Source organism: Saimiri boliviensis, chromosome 17, assembly GCF_048565385.1.
Source record: "Saimiri boliviensis isolate mSaiBol1 chromosome 17, mSaiBol1.pri, whole genome shotgun sequence".
Classification (NCBI taxonomy): Eukaryota; Metazoa; Chordata; class Mammalia; order Primates; family Cebidae; genus Saimiri; species Saimiri boliviensis.
This window is the reverse complement of record NC_133465.1, coordinates 49,609,493-49,623,671: the sequence shown is the minus strand read 5'-3', so window position 1 is coordinate 49,623,671 and position 14,179 is coordinate 49,609,493. Positions and strand designations below refer to the sequence as shown.

The 14,179-nt window shown below is 56.3% G+C and overlaps 1 protein-coding gene and 1 non-coding gene across 6 annotated transcripts; both read right to left on the bottom strand.

Annotated features, from left to right (window-relative positions):
• Positions 1-376: 376 nt before the first annotated feature.
• On the bottom strand, positions 377-10,160 carry RUNDC3A (RUN domain containing 3A). Of its 5 annotated transcripts, none has more exons than XM_039476955.2 (11): positions 9,783-10,160; positions 5,976-6,091; positions 5,474-5,622; positions 5,226-5,311; positions 4,239-4,328; positions 4,054-4,134; positions 3,743-3,908; positions 3,453-3,610; positions 2,540-2,677; positions 2,338-2,444; positions 377-960 (listed from the first exon to the last, which is right to left on the bottom strand). In XM_039476955.2, the coding sequence occupies exons 1-11, from the start codon at positions 9,887-9,889 to the stop codon at positions 818-820; spliced, it is 1,341 nt and encodes a 446-aa protein (XP_039332889.1). In that variant the 5' UTR covers positions 9,890-10,160; the 3' UTR covers positions 377-817. The 5 variants fall into 5 exon arrangements, with proteins under 5 accessions (XP_039332889.1, XP_039332890.1, XP_039332891.1 ...); XM_039476956.2 differs by having other exon boundaries at positions 5,474-5,610; positions 9,783-9,998; XM_039476957.2 differs by having other exon boundaries at positions 5,474-5,607; positions 9,783-9,998.
• Positions 10,161-12,156: 1,996 nt separating this feature from the next.
• LOC120366991 (U6 spliceosomal RNA) lies at positions 12,157-12,261 on the bottom strand. The gene has a single exon (XR_005581498.1). It is a non-coding gene; the product is annotated as a U6 spliceosomal RNA (small nuclear RNA).
• Between the last annotated feature and the right edge of the window lie 1,918 nt (positions 12,262-14,179).

Sequence of the window (14,179 nt, the reverse complement as noted above, 5' to 3'; positions counted from 1 at the left end):
GGCTCTGGCTTAACCAAGGGGTCTGCAGCTTTGGGCCAAAGTGCCGTTGCTGAGGCCAGCACAGGGCACTGGCGCCACCAGGGTGTGCCTCCATCCTGCCCCTGGTGGGCTCTGTCTCTTCTCAGCCTGGGGTTAATTGATTTCTTAAAGGCTGTTGGGTTTTGGGGCACTTGCATGTCTTGGGCCTGCCCTGGGCAGATCTAATATTTCAGACACAACACAGAAGCCACCCACTCCCTGAGTGCTGGCCTGCCTGCCCCCACAGGACATGCTATGCTGCCTGACCTTGCTTGTGGGCCAGGCAGTGGCTGTACTTCCTTCGGAACTCAGGACTGGGCCCTGCCCCAGCCTCAGCCCCCCACATACAAGGCTGCCCTCAGTCCTCTGGTTTTTATTTGCCTGATCCCCGAAGAGCTCTTGCCAGGGGGCTAGGAAGGAGTGACTCCAGAGCATACACAGACGGAGAGGCTAGGGACTGGGAGACGGGGGTGTGGAAGCTGGTCAACCAGACTTGGGGCCGAGGGGTTGGGGAGGAGAGTGAAGGAGTGCCAGGGTCACCAGAAGAATGGAGCAGACTTCCCCAGGGGCTTTCTGTGGCTTGGGCACCCCTGCCTCCTAGCCCAGCTGGCTTCCCTCCGCAGCCCCTGCCACCACAGGCAGGAAGCTAAGGCAAGCAGAGGGGATATTCCCCGAGAGCCCTGGCTGGGCGGGCAGCGTTCTCGGGAAGGGTAGCCTGGACTGGGGGACTCTTGTTGAAGAAAGGTGGCAGGTGTCCATGGCCCCTGGCAGGTGGGGCTGGCACTGCCCATGCCGTTCCTCAGCTGGGGCTCAGTGCTGGACTGCCCTCAGGACTGTCGCTCACCAGGCACTCGTTGGATTTGAAGCTCGCCAGGGACTTGCAGCTGGGGATGGAGGCCAGGGAGCCGCAGAGGCCCAGCATGGAGGGCGTGGGGTCCTTTCCTGGGGAGAGAGGGCGGGTGAGGCCGGGCAGCCAGTCTGCATGTGTGCGAGTTGGTAGAGGGATGGGCAGTGGAGGGGCAGCCCTCAAGTCACCCCCCAAGAAGCCTTGATCTATTCCGGAGCATTTGCCATTTTCAGGTACATCATGGTTAAGCACCTGCCTGTACCAGGGGTGGTGCTGGGGACACTGTATTGCAATTGTCACTGGATGTCTCTGTCTCCCCCTGAGGGTCATCCTCTCTCTTTGTCCATTTATTAAATACGCAGTGAGCACTTGCTCTGTTCCAAGCACTGGGGATACAGAGAACGGACAAGACACGGTCCCTGCCCTCATGGAGCTCACAGTCTGGTGGGGGAGACAGACACACAGACAATCACAAACACAGTGTGATGGGGCTACATGGCCACAGCCTGCCTTGTCTCAAAGAAGATCTAGGGTCATCCAATACAGTGTGGTTGCTTATAAAAAAAAAAAAAAAAAGAAAAGACGGGCAATTCAGGCACAGAGAAAACTAGGATGGGAAAAACCAAGGTGAAGCCAGGGATGAGGTCAACACAAAGTGCATGCGTTGAAGTCCTGGGCATTCGCTCGAAGGAAGCCACTAATTTGGCTCTGAGCTTCCTGGCAGCCAAAGAGAAGGGGGAAACAAGGGTCAGGCAAGTAGTTCACAGTGTGCATGAGATAAGAGCAAATTAGTCTGAGGAGTTCCCCAAGAGTTTATGAGCCCCCTGAGGATGTCATGACACCAAAAAGCCACTGAGCCCTCATCATACAACACTGGTGATTACCAACATCCCCATTTTACAAAGAATGGACTCATTGAGGTAAAGTGATTGACCAAGCTCACATGGTCAAAGGAGGCACAGCCAGGATTTGTGCTGGGTTCTGCATGACACCCCAAAGCAAGCTCTTAATTGCTGTGCTAATCCCTCAAGAACGGCTCAGTGAGGCTGGGTGCAGTGGCTCACACCTGTAATCAATCCCAGCACTTTGGGAAGCTGAGGCACTTTGGGAAGTGATCACCCTGAATGGGTGGATCACTTGAGGTCGGGAGTTTGAGACCAGCCTGGCCAACATGGTGAAATGCCTCTACTAAAATTATAAAAATTAGCTGGGTGTGGTGGTGAGCACTTTTAATCCCAGCTACTTGGGAGGCTGAGGCAAGGGAATTGCTTGAACCCAGGAGGTGGAGGTTGGAATGAACTGAGATTGTGCCACTGCACTCCAGCCTGGACAACAGTGAAATGCCATCTCAAAAAAAGAAAAGTAAGGCTGAGAGAGTGAATGAGGGAATGGGCTAGGACCTGCCTCCAGGCCCCAGGGCCTTGCCTTAGCCCTTCCTGGAGAAGTACTGGGTGTTGGGTTGGGGAGCTCACCGATGGGACCCCAGGGCTCTTCGTCCCGCGTGCCCTCTCCCAGGCGCTGGGAGTCCGAGCTCAGACTGGCTTCAGCTGACAGCGGCTCCGTGCTCATGAAGCTGTGTCTGCGGCAGAGGGAGAGCTGGTGCACTGGTAGAGGAAGCCCTTCCTCCCGGGGCCGACCCGCTCTCAGGCCCTATTGCACCTGACTGGGGCTTACCTCCGGTAGGGCTTGGAGTTGCTGGCACCCTCGGCCCCATTGAGTGTTCCCAGTGAAGGCCATTGGTTGACCAGGGGTGTAGTGAGCTCCTTGGAACCCTGAGCCAGGGGGGCGTGGTCACTGGGGATCAGACCTGTCCTGGGAGGGGGAGGAGGAGTCAGGCCTGGCTGGAAGTAGGAGAAGTGAGGAAGGGAGATTCAGCAAGGGGATGAAAGAGGGGTAAGGAATGAATTCTGAGTGGCAAAAATGGGAATACAGTGTTGGGGTCAGTGGGGCAGATCCTGGGAGGAAGTGGAGGTGGTACTGGAGTGGAGGGATAACAAGGATTCTTGCACAAATATTGGGAGTTGGAGGGAATGGTGCAGTGTTGTAGGGTCAGTTGGGGTGCTGCGGGTGTCAGTGTTGAATAGTGTGGGAATCCCTGAAGGGTAAGGTTGCCTTGGGGATCATGCCACAAGATCAGGGTGATAGAAAGGCTTAGAGGAGAAGTGAGGCCGGGGGTCACAGTGGGTGATGACGATCAGTGAGCCTGTGGTGCAGGTGAGTGAAGCGCTAACTCCGGGACGTGTGCAGTGTGCAGTCGCGTTGAAGGTTGCAGAGCAACACTGCAAGTCCTGGTGAGTGACGTCGGGATCCCTGCAGTAAGGGTAGATGGCCACTCTAGCTAAAGGGTAACTGAGGGTGAAATGGAACGCTGGCTGTTGGTGTCACTGGATCTTATGCTATGGGCAATGTTAAGTCATTGTGGGCATCTCGGGGTGGAGCTGGCTGGATCAGTGGGTCGATGCTGAAGAGGTGGGTGCTTGTGTCGGGTGACGTTAGAGTCGATGGAGATGAAGATGGGGTTCACCCGGTGCTGTGGTCGGGGCGGCCGGGATCAGGGGTCAGGGGTCAGGGCAGGCGGTGAGCTCACAGCTGCTCCTGCAGCTCCAGGATCACTCCTTCCAGCTCCCGCTTCTCGCGCTGGTTCTGCGCCGCCGCCTCCTCCAGCTGCAGCTGCAGCCGCCGGTTCTCCGCCTCCAGGTCCTTCAGCTGCGACTCGCGCAGACGCACCAGCTCTTCCAAGTAGCCCTGCGAGGCGCCGGCTCAGCTCGGGCGGCTGGGAGGACGTCCCGGCCGCGGCCCTCGTCCCCGCCCCGCCCTGGGCCGCCCGGCTCCCCCGCCCCGCCCCGCCAACCCCCAAGGCCCGCCGGCGTCGCGCACCTTCTGCGCGTAGACGATGCGGAACTTCTGTTCCATCTTGTGCCACTTGCTGTACCAGCTGTCCTCGTCGGTGACGAGCGGCAGGTACGGGTGCTCGGGCGAGTTGTCCTCGCTCGTGCTGCTCTCCGCGCTCTGCCGCTCCTCCTCGTCGGTCAGGTAGTCGTAGCTTGGGGGAGGGAGCAGTGGGCACGGGCGGTCCCTCCCCTCCCCCCGCGCATCCGCGCTGGTCCCCGAGGGCGGTGGGACCAGGACGTCCCCAGGATGTCCCCGGGGGCCCGTTCCCGCCCCGTCGCAGTCGTGGAGCCGCTCACCTCTGTGTGAACTTCAGGTAGGGTGTGTAATCGATAACTACCGGGGTCTTCCCGTCCAGGACTTCCCCCTTTAGACAGAAGCTGGGGCAGAGGAGCCACAGGATTGGAAGTGGGTATGAGGGGTTGGGGTAGGAGATTTGCGGGGGAAACAGCCCCCTCCACCACCGCCGCCAGGCAGACCCCACCTGAAGTCGATGGCGCTGAGTCCGATCAGCATTCCCGTGAGGATGGTGGCTTCGTCCCGCAGCATGATGGCTCCAGAGTCATAGAACCGTCTGTGGGGAGGCAGAGGATGGTGCAGCAGGCACTGGAGCCCCCTCAGGGCTGCTGCTGTTGGCTTACTGCCACCCCCTCTTGAAGGAAGGCTGATTCTCCTTCCTGATCAGCCTGCAAGCCTGGAGCCTCTCTCCCCACTCAGCCTGGGGCTCCAGCTGTGGCCCCATCACCTAGAATGGGTGTTCCCTGAGTCTACTCCTCCCCCTGAGCTACCTTGTCCTCATCAAGTACAGGGTTACCCAGACCCTTCACATCTGGAAGTGAGTCTTAATCTTAGTGCTTGGTATATAGTAGGTACCTAAAAAAAACGTGTTGACTTGAGCCCTGAAATGTGTAGACTGAGGAATCAAATGCAGCAAAAACTTCAGGCTGGGTGTGGCCAGTTGGGAGGGGCCCCTCGCCATACCCAGACAGCTTCAGATGCACCTGGACACACAGGCACATTTCACCCCTGCCTCAGGCACTCAACCTCCCTTTGAACCCACAATGCAGGAGTTGAACTCCCCACGCAGGGACTCCATGTCGGTGGATAGCAAGTACAGAACTGCTGCCATTGTTCAGAGAGCCAGAAGGGCTGTGTTGTAGGTCATGGAGCAAGCCAGCGCATGTGATGGCGCATGGCTGAGGCTAATCCAGAGGCATGCCAGGGTGGAGTGTTCTGGGCAGTGATGGTGGATAATGGCCACCAGATTTGACTTGCAAGTGATGGTGGTGGTGAGTAAAGTTTGCCCTGGGACTGCAGGCCAGCCTGGAAGAGGGAAATCAGCTGTACAGGCTGGTGCTGGGACTTGTAGTCCAGGAACTGAAGGATGCTGCAGGAACTTAAGGATCAGCTGTGTTTGGGCAATGCAGATGCACCCTGAGACCTGTGGTCCGAGCTGCCTGGGAAATCTGACCTGGTGGTCCGGGTGTCCCGCAGAGCCGTGGTGATGTATTCTGACATGCGTTTCTCCATCAGTGCCACCCGGATCCATGCCCGGCCCTAGAAAGTATGTTCACCTTTACTTGCTGCCCCAGAGGGACTCGTGTATCCAGCCTCAGGTGTGGCCCTTCTCCCCTGGGCTGTGGACAGAGGGTGAAGACCAAGAAACAGGCAGGCCCCGTGTCCAGAGCAGATAGCAGCTGCCTGCTCCAGGCCCCTCACCTTGGCCCGGGCTGTGCTGATGTTCTCCATGTTCTCGATGCTGCTCACACAGTTGTTGGGCACTTTGCTGCAGGCCAGCCGGATATAGTCCCAGAAGCCCCGCTGCCCATCTGAGCTGAACCAGCTCACTGGACCTGCTGGGGCACAGGCTGAGCCAGGGCAGGGAGGGGGCTCAGCAAGACCAGGGAGTTTGGAGAGGGTCCGTGTATTGGGGGACTCCCATGCATAAGTATAAGCAGCCTCCCCGCACAAAGGTATATACACTCACATGCGTATATGCAGCGGGCACCCCAGCACATAGCTTGCCCACTGATGGGGATTGTAGGCCAAAGGCCTCTCCCTCTTCCCACATCTGTACATGAGCTTCTCTGCATGGCCCAGGTGGGGGCCAGGGTCAATCAGGGGGTTCAGAGTCCATGGAGTATATCAGAGTGGGGCAGCTGGGAGCTAAAGGCTGGGAGTTGGGGGGGCTGGACCACAGGGGGAGGGAACCTGGACCCACCTTTGAAGCGGTGGCTGAGGATCTGCTCTAAAATGGCTGCAAAATTGACAAACTCCTCTGATGAGTCATCGATGGGCTCCGCTGTGTACTTCTCCAGCAGTGTTTTCACAGAGAACCTGGGTGGCAAGGTAGGGAGACAGGGCAGTGGGGCATCAGGTGAGGAGACAGGTGATGGAGGCAGAGGAAGGGAGCATCAGCAAAGCAGAGGTCAGGAAGGGCATGGATGTGGGGGTGGGTAGAGGGAGCGGGGAGACAGGTGAGGCTACAGTGACCGCAGAGGTACTGGGTCATGTGGAGTGAGAGGGTGGCTGGTGGGGAGGGAGGGTGACAGGTGGGAGACTGAGTGACAAAATGAGTGACAGGAGAGGTGACAGCCAGAGAAAGGAAGCTTCAGGAGCAAGGGGTGAGAGGGGCTGAAACAATAGGAAGAGGAGGTACCACAAGCTGGGGGCAGTCCCCGAGCCCCTTGCCCCTGGACTGCCCTTCAGAGTCTGTGTGTTTGAGGCCAGGGTCAACTACATGTTAGAAGCCAGTGTGTGCCCCACCCTGAGCTGTCTTCTGTGATTGCTGGAACAACCTTCAGTCCCTTTTGGGGATGGGGTCACCTGTGCCAGGGCATGTGAGTTGGCACTGTGCACGTGGAGTGTGGGCATGTGCAGGTGGCCAGGTGGGCTCCCAGCACACAGATACCCCCTTCCCCCTTTTCCTTCCCAGCTTGGCCTCCCACACACCAGCTGCCCAGAACCAGGCAGTGCAGAGCTGGGCGGGGGCGGGGCAGGGAGGTGCAGGGTGTGGGCCTGACACAGACACTGGGCAGGAGGGGGCACTGGCAGCAGATCCCTGGAAGGGGCTTGGGGGCCTGGCTTCTCAGGGAGGAAGGGAGCCAAGGGAAGCCTGTGGGGCTGAAGGACTGAAGCCATGCAGCGCCCCCTTCTCCAATCCTGTCTAAACCTCAGACTCCCTCTGCAGTTACTACCCCTGCAATCTCCACCTGCCATCCCTGCAGTGGAGTGGAGCAGGGAAGAGGACACAGTTTCTAACATCCCATGACTTCCCTGTTGTGGGTGGCAGAGCAGGGGTGGGGTGTCCAGGGATATGGGAGCTGCTTGGAAATGGCTTTTTCTTCTTATATTTATCAAGCCCTATAATATGCCAAGCACAGTACTTTGCATGCATTACCTTGCCCATGCTCACCACAGCCCTGAGAGGTAGGTCCCGTTATTATCACTCTCATCCCCATTTTACAGGTAAAGAAACTGACGGTCCAAGAGGTTGACTGATCTGTTCAGAGTCACATGAAACTGATGGTCCAAGAGGTTCACTGATCTGTTCAGGCTTATGAGGACTCAAGCAGGTATGTCTGATTCTGATTCTGAAGCCCCTGCTCTTTCTGCTACATCTGTGGCCTCTTGGCAGCTGTCATGATGACCAAGGCCTGGAACAGCCCCTGATCCACTGCCCTTCATCCTCTACTCTGCAAGTCTCCAGCCCCCGAGCACTGACCTCTGCAGCTATCAGGCCAATTGCAAAGCTGAGCCCTTGCCCTCCTTCCTGTTGGACTTGGAGTTGATCTGGCCTCAGATCAGAGCCAGGTCAGTCTTGGGGTTGCACTGAAGGGAGGCAGCCTGCTGGATTCAAATCCTGTTCCCCTGTGACACTGACATGGCCTTGGGCCCCTCTCTGAGGCCCCTCTTGCCAAATGCAAATGGGAACAATCATACCTGCCTTGTTGAATTTTGGTTGAGAGCCCAGGCAGGGCTGGGAGAAGGTAGGTAGGCGCCTACAGGCTGCTGGGCAGAGATGGTGAGGAACAGGGCCGTGGCTGGGAAGGTTGGCCCTGCTGAGAGCCAGCCTGTGTTTGGGGCATTATCCCAGCTTCACTATGCCCACCCTCCTGCAGCTTGATTTCTCCTGGTCATCTGGGTCAGACCTTGATGGGGCCTGGACTGGGTTCAGTGTGGCAGCCATCTGGTATCTGTCTTCAGGGGTGCCACAGAGGTGGTCATTGGCCCTGGGAGCCCCATGGCATGCTTTCTGATAGAAGATGCAGTGGCTGCTGCAGGTTACCATGGAGACAGGGAGGCCAGGGCCCAGGGGAGCCCACGGCCTGCTAAAGGGAACTGTTCTGGGAGCTGGAGGCAAACCATGTGACGGTGATGAGGCAGGAGGGGCCTGGGGATTGCTGAGTCTTTGTCACATCCCTGATCCCCCAAAACTCTATCCTTCCCCCAGCCCTAAGCCATCTTCAGCCCACTCAAACTTCTCCCGTCTAGGCCAAGGAGAGTTCCCTCATTCTCCCCACGTACTCAAGAGGCTCAGCTACCTTGACAGGCAAGAGAAAAAAGAGGAGCCTAGCAAGTGAAGAGCAGAGAGGGACAGGAAGCATGTCATTAGGACAGGGCTCTTTCTGTGTGCCAGACACTGAGCTAGGCTTTACATGGATGATGCCGTTACCATTCTTTGGTGTGGCTGTGACATCTAAAATGGGGATAACAGGGCACCCGAGGCCCAGAGTGGTTAAGAGACCTCCCCAAGGTTGCACAGCTAAAGCTGACAGAGTAAGAGCTTGAACTTAGGACCATGTGGCCCCAAAGACAGAAATCTTTGTTTTACAGCACACTGGCAGGGGTTGTGAGGAATCAGGGGTACGGCAGTGCCCTGCACTGTGGGCTGGGCCATTGCTGCACTCTCTCCTTCCTTAATGTTCCAGGCATTTCTGCAGGGGGTCTGATGTGCCCAGCACTGTGCTGGGCACTAGGAATAAGATGCTGGGAGACAGATGCAGCATGGCTGGGTGTGTGCCCAGGAACCTGGAAGGAGCTATGGGAGCCAGGAGTCAGGATATCAGGTGGGCACTAATGGGCCTCAGGGCATTAGGTGGGCTTCAGCTCTGCTGAGGCCTATGTGTAGGCAGGTAGGGCTGGTGAGAGAAGACTGAGCCCTGCCCCCAGAAGCACCCTGCCCTGAGAGGGCAATACCTGGTAGGCATGGGGGCCAGGTAAGGCTGCAGCTTGCAAATGATCCCAGCGCCAGAGAAGAGTGCAGGTGTGGGCTGCAGGGGGAGTGGCTGAGCAGCTGGCCATGCCCAGGTTTTGGGGCAGGGCAGGGAGGGTGAGTCACTGCAGGGCTGAAGTGGACAGGATCACTTCCTGGGCCCCATAAACGTGGAGAATCTTTCCAACCCTTCAACCGTTCCACCCTCAAAGATCAATGGGCCTGCCCTCCCAATATTCTCCCCTTGAACCTGGAACCCAGGCTCTTGTCCTTCCCATGTCTTGGGTGGTGCCCCTCACCCTTCCCTGGAGGGATTCATGGGCTCTGCCCTCATACCCAGTTGACCCGAGCCATCCCTGCTCCAGAATCTGAGCATTGGAGAGCCCCACCCCAAAGAGGCCAGTTTGACAGGGGTAGCAATGAGGGTATGCTTGGAGGACATTTATCCCCCCACTGGGTCCCCTGTGCCCATCCTGCTCCACTCCCAACAAGGGAGCCAGGCATCCCCACCCCTCCCCCTTCACACAGTGTCACTTCCTGGTTCTCACAGGAAGCTGCAGTGCCAATTAAACACCCCTCACCACCTCCCCCGCCAAGGGCCAGGCCCCAACGTAGGCCTGGCTTGGCCTAGAAGGGTAGGGACCAGACTGCAGCCCCACTTTGGGTTCTGGGCCTGGGAGGGACAGTGGACGCATTCTTCTGGACCCTTTGCTCCCCTCCCTTTTCTCCGCGGCAGCGCTCAGTCTGGGTTTCCGCAGTCCACCCCAACCCCGCTCCCTGACCACCCAGCCCCCTCCCGCCAGCGGTGCCCACCTGCACACGGTGATCAGGTTCTTACGCTCCACGGCCACGTTGCGGGAGGACGCTTTCTTGGAGGACAGCCCCAGAGCCATGGTGGTCTGGACAAAGCTCGCTTCCATCCAGATGTGCGGCCACTGCTGCCGCCGCCCGCTGCCCCCCACCCCGCCCGGAGCCCCAAACCCGTCGCTGGATCACGGCTGGGCCCTCTGCCCACCGGTGCCCCTCGACCCTTCCATGGCCATCCCTCTGCCTCTGCGCCCGGTGTCCAGTCCCCTCGTTCCCTCCCCCGGCGGCGATGCCAGAGCAAAACAAGGCCGGGGAGGGAGCTCTCCGAGGTGCTGAGCCGGGCCCCGTCACCCCCTCCTCCAGCCGCCCGCCCCACCTCAGCCAGTGACGTCAGGGCCCCGGGCCCCGCCCCCAGCTATCTGAGGACCAATCCGCAGAGGGTGCAGCGTCTTGGGGGAGGGGGAAGAGCCGGGGTCCCCGGGAGGGCGGAGGGGGTCCCCAGGAGAAGCAGAGATTGGAAGGAGAAGCAGGGGGCCTGTCCTCCACCCCCACACTCAGGGCCCGAGATTCCTCGCTTCGCCTCGCCTGGCCTCGAGTCTGGCTCCGACCTCTCTACTCCCTTGTTTCTGACCTGAGCTCCGTGGGGTCTCTGATCTCCCCTGCCGCCTGAAGAAAGGAGGTTCTCACTTCAGGGACCCTCGTCCCTGCCCCGCCCCCCACCCATTCAGCCTCGGCTTTCTCCGGGAGGCGAGGGCTGCGTGCAGAGAGCGCAGGTGGCCCCCGGCTGCTAACCCAGGAGGCTAAGGAGCAGCCCTAGAGACTGCGCATCTGCGTGTCTGTCTGTGCCTGGGCTGGACTCGCCTGCACCAGCCGGGCTGAGCCAACCTCTCCTGGGGTGGAGGATGGGAATCCAGACCAAGCCTAAGGGCCCGGCGCCTGGAACCACTCGGGACCGAGAGCGGGGAGCAGACTGGCAACGAAGGGCCCTGGGCTCTGCGGAGGTTCCCAGCAGCAGAGCAGGCGCCTACACTGGTGCCAAGGCAACCGGAGGGGGTGGCGGCCCACCCCCTCACACCACCCCAGAGCCAGCTGGCCTAAGGTTAACCCCTTGGCTGCCAGCATTGCCGCATGGTGCCATCAAACCTCTCTGAATGGGGTCATTGATCTCAGGCAAAGCCAGGAGTGTCCTGTAAAACTGGTTGCAGCGCTCCACAGGGATGGGGGGAAATGCAGGCAGTGTGATGTCCCTCCTGCCCTTGGCCTCCTATTCCTCTCTCACATCCCTGCTCCCACCTGCTCAGTTCCTCTATTCAACCTGTTCCAGGATTTTCAGCGGGGGTTCCCCTTCACCCGCTGCAATCTGCAACTCCCACATAAAGCCTTTTTGTGTTTATTAAAGGGCCTCTACCCAATTTCTCCACCTGCCCTTAGGAACGTCCCTTCCAGGACTCACCGCACCTATTCTCCAACTCTGCCTACCCTCTCAATTCACCTCTGCCAGTGGATTGCTGATGTCTCTACATTGATTCAGATTTGCACCCACATCTGAAAATGATCAGCAGGCAGGAACCCTCTGTTAGCACAAGTGGAGGAGGAGGAGATGAAAGATGCTGGTCTGCTGGGCATGGTGGCTCATGCCTGTAATCCCAGCACTTTGGGAGGCCGAGGCAGGTGGATCACCTGAGGCCAGGGGTTCGAGACCAGCCTGGCCAACCTGGGGAAGGGAAACCCCATCTCTACTACAAATATAAAAAATTAGCCTGATATGGTGCTGAGCACCTGTAATCCCAGCTGCTCGGGAGGCTGAAGCAGAAGAATCGTTTGAACCCAGGAGGCAACGGTTGCAGTGAACTGAGATCTCACCATTGCACTCCAGCCTGGGTGACAAAAGCGAAACTCCATCTAAAAAACAACAAAAAAGAGCAGGGTCTGACTCCCTGGAGACCGGTGAGAGGTCCTGAATCCTAGCATGGGATGTCATGTTTACACAGCCTCAGCCTCAGCTACTGGCCGCTGGGACCTCAACCTTGGTCTTTTTATTTTTACTAATTTTTTTTTTTTTTTTTTTTTTTTGAGACGGAGTTTTGCTCTTGTTACCGAGGCTGGAGTGCAATGGCGCGATCTCGGCTCACCGCAACCGCCGCTTCCTGGGTTCAGGCAATTCTCCTGCCTCAGCCTCCTGAGTAGCTGGGATTACAGGCACGTGCCACCATGCCCAGCTACTTTTTTGTATTTTTAGTAGAGACGGGGTTTCACCATGTTGACCAGGATGGTCTCGATCTCTCGACCTCGTGATCCACCCGCCTCGGCCTCCCAAAGTGCTGGGATTACAGGCGTGAGCCACTGCGCCCGGCCTACTATTTGTGTGTGTGTGTGTGTGTGTGTGTGTGTGTGCGTGTGTGTGTGTGTGTGTCATCCTTACGCAGTGGCCATGCTAATCTTCTCTGTATTGTTTCAAGTTTTTAGCATATTAGCATATTCCAATTCTAGTATAACCTCGGGCTTTTCAGTCCCTCCTCCGTCATCTTGCTCTTGCCTCACATGTAGCCGTCCTGCTTACCATTCTTCTGCCTCCAGGCTGCCAGGGGCAGTCATGATGGGTTTTTTGCTCTTTTTCCAAATTAGGGCAGATGATGTTCTTCAGGGGTTTATGTTCTTGAGACGGAGTTGTGCTCTGTCGCTCACACTTGAGTGCTGTGGCACAATCTTGGCTTACTGCAACCTCTGCCTCTTGGGTTCAAGCAATTCTTCTGCCTCACCCTCCCAAGCAGCTGGGATTACAGGTGTGCACCACCACACCTGGCTAATTTTTGTATTTTTAGTAGACAGGTGTTTCACCATGTTGGCAACGCTGGTCTTGAACTCCTGACCTCAAGTGATCCACCCACCTTGGCCTCCCAAAGTGCTGGGGTTACTGGTGTGAGCCACCACACCTGGCCTATCTTAACCATTCTTAAGTGTACAATGTAGTAGTACTAAATACATTCATAATTTTGTGCAATTATCACCATTATCCAACTTCTTAACTCTTCATCTTGAAAAACTGAAACTATTCATTAAACAATTATTACCCATCCCCTACTCCCTTAACCCCCTGGCAGCTACTACTCTACTTTTTGTCTCTATGATTTTGACTACTCTAAGTACTTCATATAAGTGGAGTCATATAGTGTTTATTTTTTATGTAACTGACTTATTTCACTTAGCATAAAGTCCTTAAAGTTCATCCATGTTTTAACACATTGCAGAATTTCTCTCCTTTTAAAGACAGACTAATATTCTTTTGTAGGGGTTTGCCACATTTTGCTTATTGCTGTGGCTTGACTGTGTCCCCCAAAGTTCATGTGTTGGAAACTTTTCTGTTTAATTAATTAATTAATTAATTAATTTTTTAGACAAAGTCTTGCTCTGTTGCCCAGACTGGAGTGCAGTGGCGTGATCTTGGCTCACTGCAAACTCTGCCTCCCAGGTTGAAGTGATTCTTGTGCCTCAACATCCTGAGTAGCTGGGATTACAGGTGCCCACATGTATAGCTAAATTTTATATTTTTAGTAGAGATAGGGTTTGGCTATGTTGGCCAGGCTGGTCTGGAACTCCTGGCCTCAGGCAATCCACCTGCCTTGGCCTCCCAAAATGCTGGGATTACAGGCGTAAATCATCATGCCCAGCTCTTTCTTACTTTTTGAGACACGATCTCGCTCTGTTGCTCAGGCTGGAGAGCAGTGGTTCATTCATGGCTCACTGCAGCTTCGATCTCCTAGGCTCAGGCGATCCTCCCACCTCAACTTCCCAGGCAGCTGGAACTACAGTCACATGCTACCATGCCTGGCTAATTTTTGTTTTTATTAGTTTATTATTTATTCATTTATTTTGTAGAGATGAGGTATCACTATGTTACCCAGGCTGACCTTGAACTCCAGGGCACAAATGATCCTTCCTCCTTAGCCTCACAAAATGTTGGGATTATGGATGTGAGCCACCACATATGGCCATGTATAAGAAACTTAATCCCCAATTCAATGGTGTTGAAAGGAGGGACCTTCAAGAGATGATTAGATCATAAGAGCTCCGCCTGCATGAATGGATGAATACTATTGTTTTGATAGTGGGTTCCTAATAAGAGGATGAGGATCAGGCCCCTTTCTCTCTCCCTCATGCTCTCCGGCCCTTCTGCCTACCACCATCAGATGATGCAGCAAGAAGACCCTTGCCAGAGGTGGGTCCCTCAATCTTGGACTTCCCAGCTAGCCCCCAGAACTGTAAGAGATAAATCTCTCTTCTTTATAAATTATCCAGTCCCAGGTATTCTGTTAGAGCAGCACAAAGCAATCAAGACACTTATCCATTCGTCCATCCGTGGACACTTGCACTGTTTCCAATAATGCTGCTATGCACATGGTGTA

Excerpts from the sequence above, each read along its gene's own strand:
- RUNDC3A (XM_039476955.2), bottom strand. The coding sequence starts at position 9,889 with ATGGAAGCGAGCTTTGTCCAGACCACCATGGCTCTGGGGCTGTCCTCC. Across the intron at positions 5,623-5,975 it reads CCTCAGCCACCGCTTCAAAG|CCTGTGCCCCAGCAGGTCCA; the intron begins GTGGGTCCAGGT and ends GCCCTGGCTCAG. Across the intron at positions 3,611-3,742 it reads GCATCGTCTACGCGCAGAAG|GGCTACTTGGAAGAGCTGGT; the intron begins GTGCGCGACGCC and ends GGCGCCTCGCAG.